The sequence below is a fragment of the Fringilla coelebs genome, assembly GCF_963513975.1.
Source record: "Fringilla coelebs genome assembly, chromosome: 9".
In the NCBI taxonomy this organism is placed as follows: domain Eukaryota; kingdom Metazoa; phylum Chordata; class Aves; order Passeriformes; family Fringillidae; genus Fringilla; species Fringilla coelebs.
This window is the reverse complement of record NC_140067.1, coordinates 4191163-4211078: the sequence shown is the minus strand read 5'-3', so window position 1 is coordinate 4211078 and position 19916 is coordinate 4191163. Positions and strand designations below refer to the sequence as shown.

Below are 19916 nucleotides of genomic sequence, written 5' to 3'. Positions count from 1 at the left end.
CAGGCTGGGTAGGAAACACGCTGCTGCAATAGGATTGATTGACTTTAATGTGGAAACAGTTGCACAGTTTAATATATTTCCTTGCCAGAAAACTGGGAATTTGTTTCCAAAAGGGCAAAGGCCTCTGGGACGTGTCCTGATTCTTTGTGATTGGATCTGTGCTGCTGTCAATGATTTACTGCAGCATTTCGGAGCCCGGTGGGCTCCGTGCTCCTTCCAGCAGTCCTGGAAACTCAAAAGCTTTGGTTTGCAGCTGATCTGCAGCAAACATTTGCAGATGGCAGAGCAATGTGGTGGGGCCTGGCTCAGCCCTGTGCCTGGATCCTGTCTGTGTGCTCACTGGCTCTAACACCAGCCCAGGCGTGCAGGGAGCTCCAGGCGCTGCCTTCCCACAGGTGAGTCTGTTCTCTGTTCCCTTCCCCACATTTCCATGCAGGAATTGCCAGCACGTCAATCAGCCCATCAGTTTTGTCCTGGCTTGAGGCACGTGCACAAAGCTACCAAAATAAAAAAATAAAAAATTAAAAACTGGCAGCTGTCCAACGCCCGAGCCAGGCATCATAATTCCTTCTTAAAGGAACTGTTTGCACAATGATTTTCCTTTTACAGATGACTATTAAGCCTTCTTAAACTTCCTTACCGAAATTACCAGGCTGGGTTTGGGCACTTGAAATGAATTCTCTATACAGGATGATTTATGAGTTAATATTTTTCATATTCTTTTGCATTTTAATTATTTTACACTCGACAACACGAAGCTAACAAGTGCATGTGAATAACCCAGTTTTCAGTCCAAGCCAGATCCTCATTCCTCAGGTTTTTTTTTTTTTTCCCCATGAACAATATTATTAACCTATCCAAGTGTCACTTGGGCTTTGAAGGAAAAGAATAAACAAGTTACATTTTTTCTAAAGCTACAGTGTCATGATAGGGAAACGGGTGGAGTTTTTTTTTTTCTACAGCTATTAATTTCAAGCTTGTTGTAAAGGCAAATATGATTTAGGAGGATCAAAAAAAGGTATCAGTGATAATTGGAACATGGAGACAAGGAGAAGGCAGAAAGGAAAAAAAACTGTGGCAGTGATACACTTAATTATGAAGGCTTATTCCGATAATCCCTTTTGAAAATGAACAAAGACAAGAGTTTTGATGTTTGATGAACTTATCAAACAAGGCAGAATAATGAAGAGGTAAATGTAAAATCCAATCGAAGGTGAGCCAATTAAGTACTTTGCCAAGTGCTGAAGGATGCAGCCCACAAATCCTCCTGTCACAGCGAAAAGGCATCAATACCTGCGTGTCCCCCAGCCCTGGGCTCACCTGCAGGCTCCTGGGTTTTCACCCCACACACAGATCTGCACCCACAGGCTCCCTCACTCATTTAGTAAATCTCTCATTGAGTAAATCTCTCTTGCCCAGCCTCTGATGAATCCCCCATGAGCTACGTACCTCTGCTAATTATCAATATTTCTCTTTGGACTGCAGTCTTGCAAGTAAAACAGACTGCTCATTAGTTAATCACCAAAATAAGAATAAAAACAATAATGTTCTGACTGGGAATAAACCCTCAAAATGCTTCGAAGGCTGTGGCAAAGGCAGGGTTGTGTTTGCATGGCACAGATTGCTCCTCAAGACAAAGAAATGGCTCATACAAATGAAGGTTTTAGGGAAGAGACAGAACTAGAGATTGTGATGACTGGGCTGGGAGGCAGGAGAAGTATTTTCTGGCTGTTGTGTTGTGATATTCAGAGTATGTGCAGAGAGTCCGACCCAAGAGCCACCACAATAAAACCTTTGCCTTTTTCTCCTTTCATATTCTTCCTTTAGTGATTTTCTTCTCCTCAGAATTTGTGTCTTTTGCTTTAGAAATACTCAGCCAACAAATTTCTTAGTCAAGGTCCTCTGCACCTTGTTCTCTCAGCACTGCTGGTGCTCTGACAATTCCCACCCCTCCACAAAGCCCATGGAAACCAGGATCTGATTTCACACTGGCCAGGAAAATGCTGACCATGAGCCCACACAGGTATAAAGAAAGTGACATCAAAACAGGCTCAGTAGTGATAAAAGTCCCTGCTCCTGGAGATTGTGTTGTGCTTCTGAAAAGAAAGGCAAAAAGTTAGCTTTTCTCTAAAGCCTGTCTCTTCAGGACATTCCTTCTGTTTACTCAGGATGGTTGGTCACATAAATATATATATATATATATAAAATTTCAATCTACCTATTGGAAAGGGCAAAGATGTCTTGGGAGAGCAGGAATCCCAAGACAAAATCCCCAGGTGCTGCCCCTGCAGGCCCTGCTCAATTCTGATGGTGAATACTTGGATGAGACATCTTGGGATGCTTCCCATTTCCTACCAACCAGCTTCCTGGTGGAACTACATACACACAGAGATGATTTTCCCCCTTCCAGCCTTCAGCCCCTCTCAAAACTCAACTTCAAAGACCTCAGACCATTCTTTTTTTCCCTCCCTAGAAGAAGCAGCAGAGATGTTAATTCTCCAGCTCCTGTTGACTGTCAGCTGAGCCAGTGGTCAGGATGGACTGATTGCTTCCCTTGCCAAGAGAAAAAAGTAAGGATCCACTGTAATGTATTCATTCATCTTCAGATGTGTCTGTGATGAGGATGTACACACATTAATTATATATATTATACATATTCATCATTCTGAAGCATCCAGTAAACTCATCCAAATATGATGGAAACGCTCCTCTGCTAGAGAGGCTCTCATTTAGCCTGGTGTAAACTGGGGAATAAATTCATTGGAGGCAGCAGACCAGGAAAAGCAAAATCAAGGCAAATGGTGGAAGAATCAGGCCAGAATACTTGCCCAAGACTTTCTTCCTTTTCTGTCTCAGATTTAATTAAGTATCCCCTGATTCTTAATGCAAATAGTCCAGTGAAAAGAAATTAGAAGCAGCTTTCATGCATCAGCTCCTGTTCTCATATTTTTATAACATTTCACATATGTCTTCATAGTTGGAGAATTTATTTTCACATACCTGACATAATTCTGCTTTGTACTGAGTTTATCTTATCCCTGCCTTTTTTGTTCCTGTGCTTATAGACAGTATATTATCAGTAAATAATATGGCTTTTCTCCTTTTCTTTTTTTTCCCCCCCTTCCAAGTTTAAAGAGCAGCAATTCTCATTAATAATCCATCAGAAATGTTGCAGGATCAGTGTTGTAATTAGTGTCTGTGTCCATCTGAGCCTGGTGCATTGCAGGACAAAGCACATGCAGCTGGGGAAATGCCATAATTTTCCAAGGTATAAAACAGAGACATTCTTTAAACAGCCATTCCAGCCCCCTCTGAGTTCACACGTGCCAACTCCAGGCAAACCTGAGCTCCCAACTCTCTGCTGACCCTCCTGCCTTTATCACACACAAAGCCTGCCAGCCACACACACACATAAGAGCAGAATACCTATGAAAATGATGGTTTTGCTTGCACTGTGTCCTGTGGAGGGGGTGTCTGGGGGGGACACAGGTGGCTCTGTCTCTGCAGCACCGGTACCGGCGGCTGGAGCAGCCGGCGGAGTTCGGAGGGCGACGCTGCGCGGGGCACCTCTGGGATGAGCAAGCCTGCCGAGCTCAGACAACCTGCTCAGGGCCACCAGGATGTGGGCAGGACTTCCAGTGCAAGGAAACAGGTGAGTGACCCGGGCACAAAGCCCTGCCAAAGAGGTTTTGGTCCTGGGGGTAGCAGTCCCCTGCCCCGGGCGGCAGGAGGGTGAACCAGTACAACAGAAAGCAGGGGATTTCTCCTCTTCAGTGTGTTTTCCCCCCACTTTTACAGAAATCCATCCATGCTGCACTCAGATTTGGGTATAAAAGAAGGCTGTGTGGCACGGAGAGTGTGATTTTTTCAGTGGAACAAAGAGAGTAGGAATATTCTGCTCTAACTGCTGCGCTGCGTGCTCACACTCCCCTCCGCTCCCACAACACGCCACGTTCTCCCCTGCTAGAGACAGAGTTCAACCATCAATCCAACCAGCAATCTGTTGGGGTGATTTAGTTATTTTTAGCCACCCCCAGCTCTGAGGATCAGGATATAAAACGGCTGTTCTCTGAAACTTTGACTAGCCTTGACAGGTTTTTGTTTCGACATAAATGGCTCAAACTTCCTGAGCATTTAACGAAAATTCTATCAAAATTTGGAGCCACAGGCCAGCTGGAGCAGGTTATCATCACTCCACTGGGGTGAATTAGGCAGCGCCAGTCCCCTCCTCAAGGCTTTCTCCACGCTTCCAGAAGCAAAAGCCTTTCCACGTTGCCTTTCTTGCAAATATCCATTCTTGCAATTAATTATTGCAATAACCCCCCCAAATGCCTCCTGTGCTGGGAAGAGGAAGCCTTGCACTTTAATAAGATGGAGTTGACTTTTTTAAGCCAAGGGGTGAATCTGTTCTGACAGCAACTTTCCAAGGGTGGGATTTTAGATAATAAAGTCAGGACAGTGAGGTGACCTCTCCTCGATTCCCACCTGGTAGAAACCCATGGGAGTGGCCAGCTTGGACCCTGTGCTGTGTTCAGGTCCCAGAAGCTTGGAAAAACCAACTCCCCATGGAATAACACCGTGCTGAACACACAGCATGACTTCTTGTGGCCTTGAGATGTGGGTGAAAAACAGCACAATCAATGCAAGCTGCCAGCCAGGATTTCTGGAGGGGGGATAAGCCACCGCCTGCATCTGTGCACTTTAGGGCGCTGCATTCAACAGCATCTCGTGTGCAACGGAGACAGGGACTGCAGAGATGGGTCTGATGAGGATAATTGTGAGGATGAAGATATTGAAAGCCCTTGTGAACATCTGTTCCCAATCCCAGGGGTGGAAAAAATAGTCCAAGGGTGAGTAATTAATCAATAGCTGCTCCTCTCGCAATCAAAACAGGATTATGTTTCTTATATTGCTCTTCCTTAGTAATAGCAGTGATCCATGAATTGATAGGGGGCTGTACCCCAAGGGGAGGTGCTGTCCCATGTGTCCATGGGTGGCAATGAGAGTTCATTCCAGCTTTTATTTCAATGCTCTGTCTCAGATCTATTACCTGACCACAGTACTTGTGATGCCCTTTTTATACTTCTGAAAAAACAGATCCCAGTTATCTCACAGCTTTCTCCAGCTGTTAAAGGTAAGAGACTAAAGCAAACAGCAGACTTTGGAGATGCAGCACCCTGCTGGCATTCATCCTTAAGGAGATTTAACTCCAGGATTTAGGACTTCAGAGCACAGATTCAAGGCAGAGAGCCTGAGCTCCACAGGAGTATATGTAAATACTCCTACCCACGAAAAGGGTTTCCCTGCTCAGTTTCAAATTTTGATTAGGTAACACAGGCAAAAGAGAGATCCAGAATCAATGAAACTGAAAGGCAAATTGTGACTGTGACACTCCTGTTGAAAACCTTGTATTTTAACCAAGCTCAGTTTCCCCTGGAGAACACAGCCCTGTCTGTGGCAGAGGGGATGGAATGAGATGATCTTGAAGGTCCCTCCCGGCCCAAACCATTCCAGGATTTTATGAACATGGGCTGCAGGATGAGAGTGGAGCCAGCCATTGTGTAACTTTCCCATCAGCTCAATCCAACACTCTCTGGAGCCCATGAGATAAATGTCTCCCTGGCCCAGGGCCTGGGAGGGTCCATCAAAAGTTTTACGAGGCATGCATTAATTACCACTGAGAACCCTGTTTAATTCTGCTCTCTGAAGTGTTTCTCCTGCAGAACACAAAAAAGCAGTGGCATTTGCTCTTTTAGTCCTAAAGATGGTTCCCTGTTGGGAAGAGCAGTGCTGCTGCTAGTTTGAATAAAGCTTTCACTTTGGGCCATGCAATTACATGGAATACTAAGTAAAAGGAGGGATTTCAGAGGGCAGCAGCTGTGAGGGCTGGAGAGCAGGAAGAAGGAGGAATAAGGAAATAATAAGTGACAGACTTGGCAAAGCACAGGCTTCATGTCTAGGGAGGGTGTTAACTACCCTGAGAAACGGGACCATTATTAAAAAGAAAGAGATTAAATTAAGACAGAAAATAATTGCAGAGAATGCCAGGAAGCACTTTGTGACAATGAGATGCATTAGGCTCAAGAAGAACCTGGAGGAATTCCAGGACTTTGGGACTTTCAAAACTGTGCTGGGAGGGGCTGGGCAACTTCACTGATTTCTTCCATTTCTCGCAGGCGAGTCCAAACGAATGCCTTGGAAATAAAATGGCTGTTTGCCTCCTTGTAGCCTTGGGAAGGAGACAGCAAAGAGATAACAAACCCAGCCTGAAGCTCTATTCCAGTTCCTCAGGAGGCCTGAGGATGGATAACCTGGTGGTGGGGGTATCAGCGTCAGGAGAACCTGTGACAGAGGCCGAGGCAATAAAACTGCAGTGATGGATAAACTCCTTGTGAAAAACGTCCATCACTTGTTTTAAAATTTTTTTAAAGTTTAATAGTAATAAAATGGTTATAAAACTAGTAATAAAATTAGAGAAATAATAATTTGGACAATTTGCATTAGGACAATTTGAGACAATAAAAACAAAGAGTTACGGACAGTCCAGGTAGCTTTTTCTGGGCAAAATAAGCCCAGAAAAGGACCAACGTTAACAGAGGATTAACCCTTAAAAACAACAGCCTGTTGCATATTCATGCACCTCATCCATGATGCATGAATTCCATTCAAACACAGGATTCTGTCTGGGCAGTGTCAGCTTCTTCCTCTGAATCCTGACGGATTAAGAGTGAGGAGGGAGGAAGTTCGTTTCTTCCGATAAGAGAGCAATAAATTCTCTTTCTCTGAAAGATCAAGGTGTCTTGTGGCTGCTATCTGGTGCGAGTACCTCATTTCTTTCTTTAAACAAAAAACATCCCACGTTCATAGTTCCTATTCTAACAACAAAAGTTACCCTTTTAACTGCAGAACTACATTTACCATCCCATTACAACGTTAATACAGCGCTACTGATCAATGCAACATCGTACACATCGCAAATATCTGCCTATAACGCGCACTTCTCCCATTCCTGATCTGCCTCTTTCCAAGGTACAACATCCTGACAGAGGAAGGGAGGCAGCCTGTCTATGACCCGGGGTTTTTTGGAGGGCTCTGTGAGTACGTGTACAACGGGGAGTGGCGGGAGCTGCGCTACGACGCCGCCTGCGAGCGCCTGCACTACGGGGACGACGAGAAGTATTTCCGCAAGCCTTACAACCTCCACCTCTACCAGTTCCTGGTGAGTGCTGCAGGAGGCCAAGCCCAGCAGCAATTCCTCAGCAAAACAGCCAAACTTCCTCTCGGGACCTCTGCTGCTCACGGTGACCCCCAGATGTGTCACAAAGTCTCTTTTCCCAGCCTGGCTGTCAAAGGAGTCAGAACTCTTCTATTCTTGTTCTCAAGGTTGTTTGTTGTTTCTTATCTATAAAATTCTTTCTCTGGCCTGCTGAGCGGACCTCAGCAGAGGCACTCTGCCTGCCCCTGGGGCAGTGTTATCTTTTTATTCTGAAAACTACATGTATATTATTTACCATAACTTCCCAATACTTATCACCTATGTTGGACAGTGAGCTTCTACTCTAAACCCACCTAAAAGTGCCACCATCACAGCAGAGATGGAGGCCAAGATGAAGAAGGAGGAAGACAGGACACACCCAGATTCCTCCATCATGCCCCCTGAACCCCCATTCTAAAAACCCCAAAATCCTACATTTTCACCCTGTGATAAATTCACTATCATTCTACTTAAACTTTCTTGACTTGTAATTCTTCATACAACAGTTGGTAATTTTTTCCATGGGTCAAGATCAAAGGCACAGGGGGCTTGGGCTCTGTGCCAAGGTCTCTGAGCCCCCTGGGCAGGGTCTTGAGCCCTCCAGGGCAGCCAGAGGGATTTCCTGGGTTCTGAGAACTTCCCACAAAGATATCAGGTACATTCTCTCTCTGGTTGTCTTTAGGTACCTCAGCAGGCACTCGATGGTGTAAATGCTGGTTTATGATGCCTCAAGGAATGCTGTACCACCCAGGCATCCCCGCTGCTTCCTCTGGCCCAGGCAGAGCCAAGAGAGATCTGTTTTCTCTAAATTCTGATATTAATGAGCTGTAGAGCTTGCAGAAGCCTTTTGTCTCTCGAGGGACTGAGCCGGCCATGTGTAAAATGGCAACAATGCTGATGGTTTAATCTTTGAAAGCATTTTTAGTCTGCAAGGGGCATAAATCTGAATTCTGAGTGAGACAGGGATCCTGCAACCCATCCCCAGGGATCACAACACCTACAGTCCATAAGGTCATGTCTGAGGCTGGACAGTGGTCCGAGCAGAGCAAGGATTCAATTTGAGTCTCTCACATCCTAAGTGGGTGCCCAGGCCAAACTGTTAAACATTTATTGTGTTTTCTGACATGAATGAATGAAAACACATTATTCCTGGGAAATATTACTCAGTGCAAGTAGCTTTCATGCCCTCCCAGCAGGCAGAGGCCCTCAGTCCCCAGTTTGAACACTGGGGCTGGCTTTTTGCAGAGCTGGCAAACGACAGAGCTCAGACTCAGCAGAGCTGCTCAATTCCACGTGCCAGCAAAGTAGAGCTGTCAAGGAAAAGGTCACTTCTCTAAAACACAGGCAAAACAATGTTTGTTTTCTAGCCTTGCCATTGTAAATAGATGTTGAATTTTTCTTTTCCTAAATAAATTCATCCAGAAGCAGGCTGGAGAGAAAAAAAAAAAAAATCAGTCCAAATCATTAGGATTTGGCAGAGCTGGAAGGAGGGTTTTATAATGAGAAGTGTCAGGCTGTCTTAATAGGTACCATTACCAGCTCTGGCTTTGAGTGGCTAAACACAGACCTTTCCCCTGCTTGGAGATGGAAGAAGCAAAATGCTTGGCTTTATCCACATTTCTCAGGTATTTCCAAATGAAACGGCACGGGACTTAATTCCTTATTCCACATTCACTGAAGTCAGTGCTGGTGCTGTCAGGAGCATCATGGGCTTTAACAGTGGCATTCCTTCAAGAAATAGAGATTAAAAAAGAAGGGAAGCACCTGAAAAATTAATGTCTGCTCCTTTCATTTTAGGCTCACGCTGATTCTGGATTTGCTTTTGAGTTTTACGACGATTCAAAGGACCTGCTTGACGCCCTTAAAAGTGATAAATCCAAATCAACAGGCTTCACCGTTGGAATTGGGCCTAGAGGTGCAGATCTCATGTTAAACCTGGGCCTCACTTTATCAGGTGGCAAAGGATCCCTGAAGAATTTCACACAATACGATGCAAAGGTAAAAAAAACCAACAAAGATCCAATCAAATCAGTGATGCAGCTGCTCCAGCCGCATCATCTGTGCACGGCGTGGTCTGGCTGTAACTTATGTCAGGTTTATTCCCTCGATTGCATTTTTTAACACAGGGTAATTGTACCTTAATTTGTTCATGTAATTGCAAGTGTATGATCGTTAGGAATCCTGTTTGCTGTTCTTGGTATGTTTCAGCAAACAGGGAGTGGGAATAAAATTGAATTACGGAGTGCACATGTCATCTCACCCCATCCTGTTTCATGGCTACGTTGAGCACATAAATAAAAAAATGCTTGGAAGTGACGATGAGGGAGGAGGGAATATCAAGATGCTGATCAAAACAATTATCCTCAAGGAATGATCTCCAGTAGCAAATATATCTTGCTCAAATTAATACGAGCTGCCTCGTGACGGGGAAATGGGCTACTTTTTACAGGAGGTTAAAACACCACGCTGAAAAAAATAGCACCTGATAATAGGGTGTACTCCTCATAGAGGGCTTGCATCATGGACTGGCAGTGATGACCTCTTTCCAATCTAATAACATGAGTGCTGGTATTTCCCACATTTACCGTGCCCCATCTCCACTTCCCTCCGGGCTGCTGACAGAAAACAATAAAGAAGAATTACTTTGATGGTGTTCCGAGTTAAAATGCCCTTAAAAGCTGTTTGAAATGAGTACCATTATAGTATTTACTGTGCCCTTGTCCAGACTCACATGATGTTTGCAGCTAAATGATGACCAGTTATTGGAGGAATCATTTAAAGGGCTGCTCGTGTTGCAGTGGAGACTTGTGCAAAGCAATGGCAAATATAAAGGTGGAGCCTTGGAGCTGGTGGTATATCCAGGAAATTCTTCCTCCATCAGCATCTTTCTGGAATCTCCCCTCTGCTGGGCTGGGCTCGACCCTTGTGCTTTGCTACTCACTGAGTTTGTGGGAAAAGCAAAAAGGGAATAAACAGTACGGAAAGGGAACCTGAAAAACAAATTGCAGAAATGGAGAATGGAGGGGAGGTATGTGGATCCCAACTCTGATCATATTCACACATCAATAAAACCCCCATAGCACCCAACCCCCCATGGCCCTCCACCTCCACAGCAAATCAGAGAGCTTAAAAAGAGAATTACCATTATTTCATTTAAAACCAGGTTTGTTTCCACACACCCAGCGACAGTCAGAGACTCAGGCTTTCCCCTGCAAGCCTAAAGCCTAGAAACTCATTTGTTTAAATTCATGTTGACTGCAGCTCCCCTCTCCTTTCCCTGCAGGATGTGGGGTTCATCAGAGCTGTGACCAAGGTGCAGACAGCCCGCTTCAAGATGAGAAGGGACAACATAGTTTTGGACGAAGATGTGCTGCTGTCCCTGCAGGAGCTCCCGGACACCTACAACTACGGCATGTATGCCAAATTCATCGACGACTACGGCACCCACTTCATGACCTCCGGCACCATGGGGGGAGTCTTTGAGTACATCCTCGTCATCAACAAGGAGGAAATGCGAAGAAAAGGTCAGGAAAATCAAAATATATCCTCTGTTCTAAGCTTTCTGCTTTAAACCTGGCATTTCCAGCCTGGTGGCACTCCTGGCCACGTGGCTCGGGGTTAGCTTGAGTGTCACCACGTGTGGCTCCTGCTCTGATTGCAGAAGTGCCTGGCTGAGGGTTTGGTCATTAAGGAAGGGACCTGAGCATCATTTTCTCCATTTCTTCAGCGTCACTTGCTAATCTTCCCCAATTTCATGTCATCTTTGTTCACCACAAATGCTTGAAGAGCTCACCCAGAGCTCAGCAGAGCAGCCCTCTCACACTTCAGCCTGCTCATAGCAAGGGCCACAATTTTCTAAAAATGGAAATACTGCACTGCACTCAGCAGTACCTCTGCCACTTCACTCTGCTTAGTGTCACATCTGGAGACTAACAGACCCCTGCCAGCTCCAGTTCTCAACAAATTGCAGTGGATGAGGCTAGAGGGCCCTACCTCTAAATCTCAGTTAGATAAAACACCCACTGCAGGTGCTGAGAGCCTGAGAATTGCCACTGCTAGCAAGTCAAAAATGTAACATTTTTCCTAATCAAAAACATGGGATATAGAACAATAATATGGCTCTATAACCAGGTTGTCAACTTTTGTGAAGGTGCCAACAGTGCAATAGATCCCATTTCCCCTAAGGGCCATCACTCTGCTGTGCTGAGGGTGCCACTCCTTGGTAACTCCAGGCCAGACACTGATGAAGAAGGAAACTGTGGTCTTGGACAACAGGTGGGAATTGCTGTAATTTCAGTAATTTCAATAATTTTCATGGTTCTGCCCCAGATTCTGCCTCTGGTCTGAAATGGTTGGGCCCCATCAGCATTAGGATAACTAGGCACTCCATATTGCACATTAACCATGCCAATTTTTCCACAAGAAATTACTCATTGAGAGAATTTTCATCAAGTTCCTGAACCTCCAATGTTTGGAAACACGATGCCTCTTCAAATTACTCCTTCACTTTGAAGGGTGAGTGATATAGAAGTGAACGAGGTCTTGGCAAGCAAGTCTTCAGGAAGCAGACTGCCAATTTCAGAGGAAGAATTAATCAAGAGCATGTGGAGGGAGGCTATTATTTTGCTTTATCTTGTGCTTGCTGTGTATGTAAGGAGATTTACTGCTACAAGATGCATCATCTTAGGAAAGAAGGATACTGAAGTCCAGCAAAAGACAAAAATGTGCCCCGGTAGAGGTGTAATTTTCATTCTAATGCAGCACCATTCTGTAATTTTCATCTAATCCAGGCTCTGACAGAAAGCCCAGCCTTACAAAGCCAGCAGTGCTCTGTGTCACACAGAGCTGACCCAGAAGGACCCACCTGCAGTGTCTGATATGCCACTGTCTGAAAGCATTTAGTAAAAAAAAAAAACAAAACTGATTTCTCTATGTTGGTCACAGCCATGCTTGGAGGCTGTGTTTGCAAGGGGATTATCCTCCTTCCCTGAAGAATCGTTAGGATCAGGATACAAGTGCTCAAGTCTTAAAATCAGAGCTGCCTGAGATGAGTCTGAAGCTCTGCAGAGGCATCACTGAGCCCCCACAGGGCTGAGCCTGGCCCTGCTTTAGCTCAACCCCTGCATCCTCAGGGCCCACCAGCCCACCAGGCTGCTGGCTAAATGCTCTGGAACACGGGATATTCATTTCTAACAGACCACTGAGCAAAGCACAAACTCAGGAAGAAGATCCCTTGGCTGAGTCCTCCCTAACTGAGACACAGCTTAGGGTCTCAGCATCCAGGTCTCAGCAGCTTAGGGCCACCGAGCACCTGGCTCAGACTTTGAGCATTTAGGAAACCTGAATTTGGAAAATGAAACCACCTCCTGTGTTTAGGTGTCCACAGCTCCCTGCAGAGCTCAGGGCTGCAGTTTTTTTGCTGCCAGACCCATTCCCAGCTTTCAGGCTGCAAGGGCTTATGTGGATGTGGTCATGAGTGAAATAAATACATATGTCAGAGCGAGGTCCCTCGTTGCTCTGCCATCAATATTTTTCATTACTTGTTTTTAAAATAGATTGTTATGGTTCTATTATTTAGCAGAAAACAGTATAATGTGCTCACACATTACAAGAACGTTTATGGGAGGAACATTATGCGTGGAGTAAATTAGAAAGAGTCTTCATATATTCTGATTAATTCAAAATGCAGCAGTAAATCTTATCACCCGAGCACATTTAACTATCGCAAATTATATCATATAAAACAAAAAAAAAAACCTATCAGGGCTCCCCCTCAAGCACTAATATTTACTGAGGCCACCCTTTTGCAGTGATAACCACTTTTCATTTATCAAGGCTCGGTCTTGCCTCAGCCAATGGCGAATGGTATTGACAGCCCCTCGCTGAACATAATTACTCAACAGGAACCATGGCAAATCAATTAATCAGGGTGTTCCTCAAGTTTAATTTTATGGCACTCCAGCACCAAGATAAGCCATCGCTCATGCTGCTTTGGGTGAGTGAACTTTACCCACTGTGTTTACAACTGTTGAACAGTTTGGTGCGAGTAATGGAGTGCTGCACGTTTAATCTTCCTCCAGGGCCCAGCTCTGCACTGGGATGCAGTGGGATGCAGTGGGATGCAGCTCCCAGCTCGAGTCTGGAGCGTGTTTCAGCTCTGCCCAGTTTGCAGACCCTTCCCCAGGATGCTGAGCACCTCAGCAGGGTTTGGATGCACCAGGCTGAGGACAGCCTTATATTTGCAGTACACTGCTTACATAAAACCAGGCTGTATGAAATATGCACACTGCTTACCTTGGTGAAACCACCCCATCAGTTCCCCTCTCCCCTCTGCAGTTGCTTCATGGCTCTCCAGTTACATATTTTCATGATGTATGTGGTGGTGCTGCTGGCAGCAGCAGGCAGGAAAGCTCTGGCAGCTCTCAGCACACACACACCTTTCCTAAGGCTCTCCTTAAGGTGCTGCTTCACCCATTAATGGGTGGGTCAGATCCTGAATTTAGGAAAATTAGTGAGGATCTGTTGATTCCAGCTGCTGTTCCTGGAGTTTGTGAAAAAAACCCCAAGTTTGTTTTTAAATATACAGATCAAACTGGGAAATTTGTCCCTGAAGCCTTAAGATTTTTACTTTCTTCTAATATTTTCTAAGGAAACAATTTTTTACACCTATTATATGATAGGCCCAATATACCCCAATAAAATATTGGGGTTTTCCACTGTCCTCTGCCCAAAATAGCTTTTGACTTCAAAATACAAACCATGAAAGTAACTGAACCTTTTCTTCAATGACAGAAAAGAGAAGCAGGAAGATGAACTGAATCACTGAATTTACCTTTCTGCTTTCTGGTTTGCAGCCATCAGCATGGAGGAGATAAGTGCCTGTGTTGGGCTGTCTCTTGGCATTACAGCCAGGAAGGAGAACCTGGATCTGGGGGTCACCCTGACACACTCTGACTGCAAACAGAAAGGACTCCTGGACACGGGTACAGCAGCAGGGCAGGGCTCTCCCCAGGCTCCTGGGGTCCCCTGTTCTGGTCCCTTGGGCAGAGAGATTCCTGCAGGTCACACAGGGTGTGAGGAAGGGAGCTCTGGTGCCATCCCCCAGACAAGGTGGGACCACAGAAAGTTTGGGTTCATGTCTCCAGGGGTGCTGATGCCTCTTAAAAGAGCAGGAATTATTGTGGCAGTGTCTGGAACGGAGGCTGTGCGGTGGCTGGGAGGCTGCAGTCCACAGCAGTGACTGGGCGTGCATGGTGACCAAAAAAAGGCAAAATTGACTCTAAAAAGTACTCAAAGAGTGGAGGAACCCCCAGATTTTTACATTTCCTAATGAGCTATAGACAGTGGGACCTATTGCCCACGTCCTACCCAGAACCCAAGGCTGGAGGAGTGCAGGCTCTCTTATCAGCCTAGAGGATTTGGGATGCTCAAGTTGTCACCTTGTGATAAGGTGGCAGGGCTCACCCCACAGGCAGGGAGCACTGAGCTCACATCCATCCCAGGAGGCAGCACCATTGATCTCACCTCCACTGAGCAGTTCCTGCAGCCTGTGTGGAAACAGCAGCTGAATAATCCCTGTGCAATTCCACCCTGCAGATGCTGAGAGCCACAGTGCAGTGGTGGAAGACATCATTCCCCGGATTAGAGGGGGAGATACCAGTTCCAGTGGAGGGCTCCTGAAGAGCTGGGATGGCAACATGTATCGTCAGTGGGGCAGGTCATTAAAATATAATCCTGCTGTTATTGATTTCCAGGTAAGGCTTTTCTGCAGTTGAAGAAACTCCGCTGCTCTAAGGAATGAAAGTGTAGTCGAGCAGATCATTTCGTATTTTTATTGTGATCCCATCACAGAACAAGATTAAATGTAATGGGCCACTGATCTGGTAACCTCTTATTCATTTCACAATGGGGAGTACATCTCCCACTGACTGCATCCACGGGGAGACAGACAAGGAGCTTAATGCTGGATTAGTGCCAGGTTAAGTTTCTGACGTGTTCCCCAACAGCTTCACAATGAATTGCAGTTGTATTTATTCACCCCCAGTATTCTCCCTGGTGCTGTCCACCCTCCTGTATAAGCAGGGGACTCACAGGGGGCTGGGGAAGGTGTTTTGTTACCCAGCAAAAGCTCTGCACAGACAGACCCCTCCTCCAGCAGTTCTCTGAGCAGGGAGCTCCTGGCTTCTGTGTCAGGTGGGTCCTGTCTTTTTCCACACTCCAGAGAGAAGGTCTGTGGCCATAAAAATCAGTGAGGCTCTATTCTCCCTTTTGTTTCACTGCATGCCCCACAAAATGGGAAGATCACTGAAGCATCTTACAGGGCTTCTCGGGGGGGAGGAGATGGGTGCAAGCAGAGGGGATGGGAAGGGACAGAGAAGGACAATCCTACAAACAAATAATCCAGGGCTGAGCTGGCAGAGGCACAAGGGGGTGGCCACAACTCCAAGATCACCAGTCTGCTCCAGGAGAAGCTGGGGAGTGTGGGGGAAGGATCTCTGTCCTGGCAGGGACATGCTGCCCTTTCTATCCCTCTTGTCTTTATTTGAAAGCAGGTCTGAAAGCTCTGACAGAGAGTGGGAGAAGGGAAAATGGATTTGGGAATTATCTGTGTTATTGGCAGGGCAAGAAGGACTGTGCAAGCCTTCCTGGGCAGCAGCTGGTGGCAGGAAGATCTGATAACACAGAAGTGCTTTCAGTTCCAGCTGCAGGTTATTCACCTTTTTGCACAAGCTCCCATTAATTCTGGGCAAGATTTCTTGCAGTTTTCCAGTAAACCATGCACTGACCTCTCTATTTTCCAGTAAACCACGCACTGACCTCTCTGCTGCAGAGCTGAGCAGTCACCCTGCAAGCAGAGGGGCCACTCCAGCAGCTCTTATCTGCAGTCCCCTCAGTTTGTCAAACAGGCTTGTGCAAATTTGCCTAAGAGCTCTTCCCAAAGCCCAGCAGATCCTGGTCCTGTCCAGGAATCCCCCTCACAGTGCCTTGCACAGTGAGCTGACACCCAGCTCTTCCCTGGAAAAAATTCCTGGCCTGGACAGGGAGCGTTGGCGCAGGTGCATCAATGGACAAATGTAAATAAGTGTCCTCACACAATCCCAAGTTTTTAGCTTTAATACTCATTGAATATTAATATTCAGTTGGGCAAATTATAATTGCTGCCCAGACTGGACTATTTTTGCTGACTGGTATATAGGAACTGGATCTTGCTGCTGGAAAATATGATGAGTGAGTTACATTCCCAAAGCTGTAGATGACAGTATTATTTCACTACATCAAAGGGCAAAAGATATATAGGCAAAATTCCTCATTCTCAGCATTTACTGGATATTTCACAATCTGGCCACTGCAAGGAATAGGATGGCAATAAATTTTGATGATACCCTCTGTCCAAAGCTCTTACCAAAACATTTTCTTCAAAAAGGCAAAAAGCATGCAAGGATCTCAGGGACTGTGACAGCACTAAGAAATCAGTCCAAAAAACGGGTTTACTGGGATGTGTTAATTTATCATTCCAATCCCCACTAAAACTCCAAAGCATGTCCAGAAAAGCCAATCCCACACAAACCCCCGAGATGAGGAAGGTTTTGGAACGGCGGCTCCTCGCTGGGGCAGCAACACATTTGCATGATGCACAGGCAGCTGTCGAGGAAGACAAATGAGTTTTTCCCCGAGTCCTGAATTTATCCAGCAATGTCACAGCATCCCAGCCGACGCCCAGCTGGGATGGGCATCCACGCCATCCGTCTCCATCCCCCTGCAGCTGCAGCCCATCCACGCCATCCTGCGCAGGAGCAGCCTGGGCCACATGAGGAGCAAGGAGCAGCACCTGAGGAGGGCTCTGGGCGAGTTCCTGCTGGAATTCAGCCCCTGCCGCTGCCGGCCCTGCCTCAACAACGGGGAGCCCGCGCTGCTGGGGGACAGCTGCTCCTGCCACTGCCGCCCCGGCCACCGAGGAGCCGCCTGCCAGCGCGCGGAGCGCCCAGGTGAGAGCCCAGCCCTGTGCCCTCCAGCCTGCAGCAGGGAGGGCACGGGCACCAAAGGGCAAGGATGTGCCCTCCACGTGGCTGAACCAACAGCTCCTGGCATCCACACACCCATCCGTCCCTCCTGCCATTTGTCGGTGGGTTGTGCCGGGCAGCCCTGGGGGAGAATGAGAGGAGCAGCTCAGGGGGTGAGGGAAGGGGTTTAAATTGAAAAACAGCAGGGTTGGGTTAGAGATGAAGAAGAAAATCTTCCCTGTGTGGGTGGTGAGGCCCTGGAATAGGTTGTCCCATCCCAGGCAGCGTCCAAGGACAGGTGGGACAGGGCTTGGAGCAGCCTGGGATGGTGGAAGGTGTCCCTGCTCATGGCAGAGGGGTTGGAATGGGATGTTCCCTTCCAACTCAAACCATTCTATAATATATTATTAACAGAGATAAATAGAATAAAAATAAATTTAATTGCTGGATTAAATCCAGAAAATCCTCTGGAGGGCTTGTGGCATCCCACTAAGGATGGCTGCTCCAAGGGGGAGAGCACAAACCTCAGCAGGCAGGGAGGGGGAGGAAGGGGAAGGGCTCAGGTGAAGCAGCTGCTCACACAACGTGCCACCAAAAAAGCCATTTCAGTAAAAAAATTGCTACATTGCCAGATTTCCCACCCCCTCCTGGGATGCATTTTGACTAGAGTGTCTATTTTGGGGTGAAAAAATATGTTTTTCCAAAGTGACAGGCTTATATTTATGTTTTCTTTGTCACTTTCTATACTATCCTAAAAAGTTAAGTGGGTAGCAAAAAAAGCTGGGGTCGGAACAGGCTCTTTCATTTCCAAAAAAAAGTTGCAGCTCTCTCTGGATATTTTTGTCCTGATTCATGATGACAAAAAAGAAAAAAAAAAAATCTAAATCTCAGCACATGAAGCTGGCAGAAAAATCCATCTTCAGAGCAGTTCCACCAGGCAGAGCTCCAGGCCTTCAACCGTGGGCTCATCACTGGGGTCTCACCAGTGGGAAATCAAAGCTGTGATGAGACAAAGAGTTGGAGCAGAACTGGGGAGATGGCTTGTGAGGCTGAATGCCAAAGCTTTGCAAAGTGGTTTTTTTTAAAAAAAGCTCAAGTTCTTTAAGTTGTCATCAAATCTTAGGAAATTTGCTTGGGAAGCCCAGGACCTGCCACCAAAGCAGAACACTGGAGCAGCCAGCCCTGTGCTCCTTGATTTTAGCAACTGTGGGGACAGGCCCACTTCTAAACTCCTGGGCAATTTTTAGTTTCAAATTTTCAGTTGCAAAACTAATTTAAGACCAAACTAATTTTGTATTTTAAAAGCACAAAGTTCCAGCAGATGGAAAACACAGCTTCCCAGCCAGCACTAAGTAAGAGCACACACATCCATTTGCACTGCCTGGATTAATAAAGTGCCCGGGCCAGGCATGAAGGCCAGATGAGTAAATAAAAAACGACAGTAAATGACAGCCATCAAGCATTCCCATCATTCAGGAGCACCGCCATAATCCATAGTATCGACCACTCCTGACAACTCAGTCTGTACTGTAATGAAAAAGCTTTGAAATGACCCATCTCCAAAGGGACTTTCTACAACATCCCCACAGCTTCAGGGCACTTCTGTCACTCTGCCTTGCACAGAGGCAAGAAGCTGCTGCAGAGAGAGCTGTGAGCTGCACTTTGGGAAAGGAAAACCAGAGGGTTTCAGAGGAGATGGATAAGAAAGAGCTGTTGGTGTTTGGGGTGGTGCTGATTCATCTCCCCGGGCTTCAAAGCGCCTTGATCTCAACAGCCAGGGCCTGGCTGGCATAGAGCAGGGAGTCCATACCCAGAGGAGCTTCAGCCAGCCCTGAAATCCCTTTTTTTGTTTGTCTTTCCCTTTCTTCCTGCGTGTCCCCAGGTGGAGGGACGGACGGGCGCTGGAGCTGCTGGTCGGGCTGGTCCCCGTGCCAGGCGGGGACGGCGCGGCGCAGCCGGCACTGCTCCAACCCTGCCCCGCAGCACGGCGGGCAGCCCTGTGCTGGCAGAGACCTCCAGAGCAGAGCCTGCTGACAGCACAGGGTGCCTGGGACCGGGAGCTTTGCAACCTGGGCTGGGCTGTCAATACTCCAGGAGCGTGATGGAATTAACCCCTGCGAGGAATCATTGACTGGAGACGCGTTTCTGCGTGCGCTGGATTCGCCGTGCGAAACCCGACCAAGTGCTCCCGGGGTTTTGCCCCACCAGGTGTGATGTTTTGCCCCACCAGGTGTGATGGTTTTGCCCCACCAGCGCCCAGCACCGCTGCTGCAGCCCAGGAGATGGCAGAGAACCCACCCAGAGCAGGTGGAGCTGCTGGGTGACCACGGGGCTGCAGCGTGTCATGGAATAAATTCACTGTGGGTGTTGACACAACCGAGCTTGACTCCCAGGGAGTTTTTGTATTTTCCTTTGGGAAACGCAGGAAAAGCTCACCATCGATGCAGTTGGTGTTGACATATGTACCACGAAACTTTTGTAAGTTGGCACTGTCAGATCTGTAAGTCCAGCATATTGGGCAGGGCTGCCTTGGCAGCAAAGCCATATGCTGCTCTGCATGGAGAAGGCTTCAGCCTAAAGATGCTGAAGCAGCCTAAAGATGCTGAAGCATCCTTGCAGAATGCAAGCCCAAGCTGATGAGGAATTTTAAATAAATAAAT

General features: G+C 46.8%; 1 protein-coding gene across 1 annotated transcript; it reads left to right on the top strand.

Annotated features, from left to right (window-relative positions):
• Window positions 1-284: 284 nt before the first annotated feature.
• On the top strand, window positions 285-19599 carry C8A (complement C8 alpha chain). The gene is made up of 11 exons (XM_084211032.1): window positions 285-395; window positions 2474-2570; window positions 3508-3652; window positions 4706-4850; window positions 7030-7219; window positions 9053-9253; window positions 10539-10779; window positions 14110-14238; window positions 14852-15009; window positions 17019-17241; window positions 19139-19599. Exons 1-11 carry the CDS (start codon window positions 289-291, stop codon window positions 19288-19290), a joined length of 1788 nt encoding a protein of 595 aa, XP_084067158.1. The 5' UTR covers window positions 285-288; the 3' UTR covers window positions 19291-19599.
• Window positions 19600-19916: the final 317 nt, after the last annotated feature.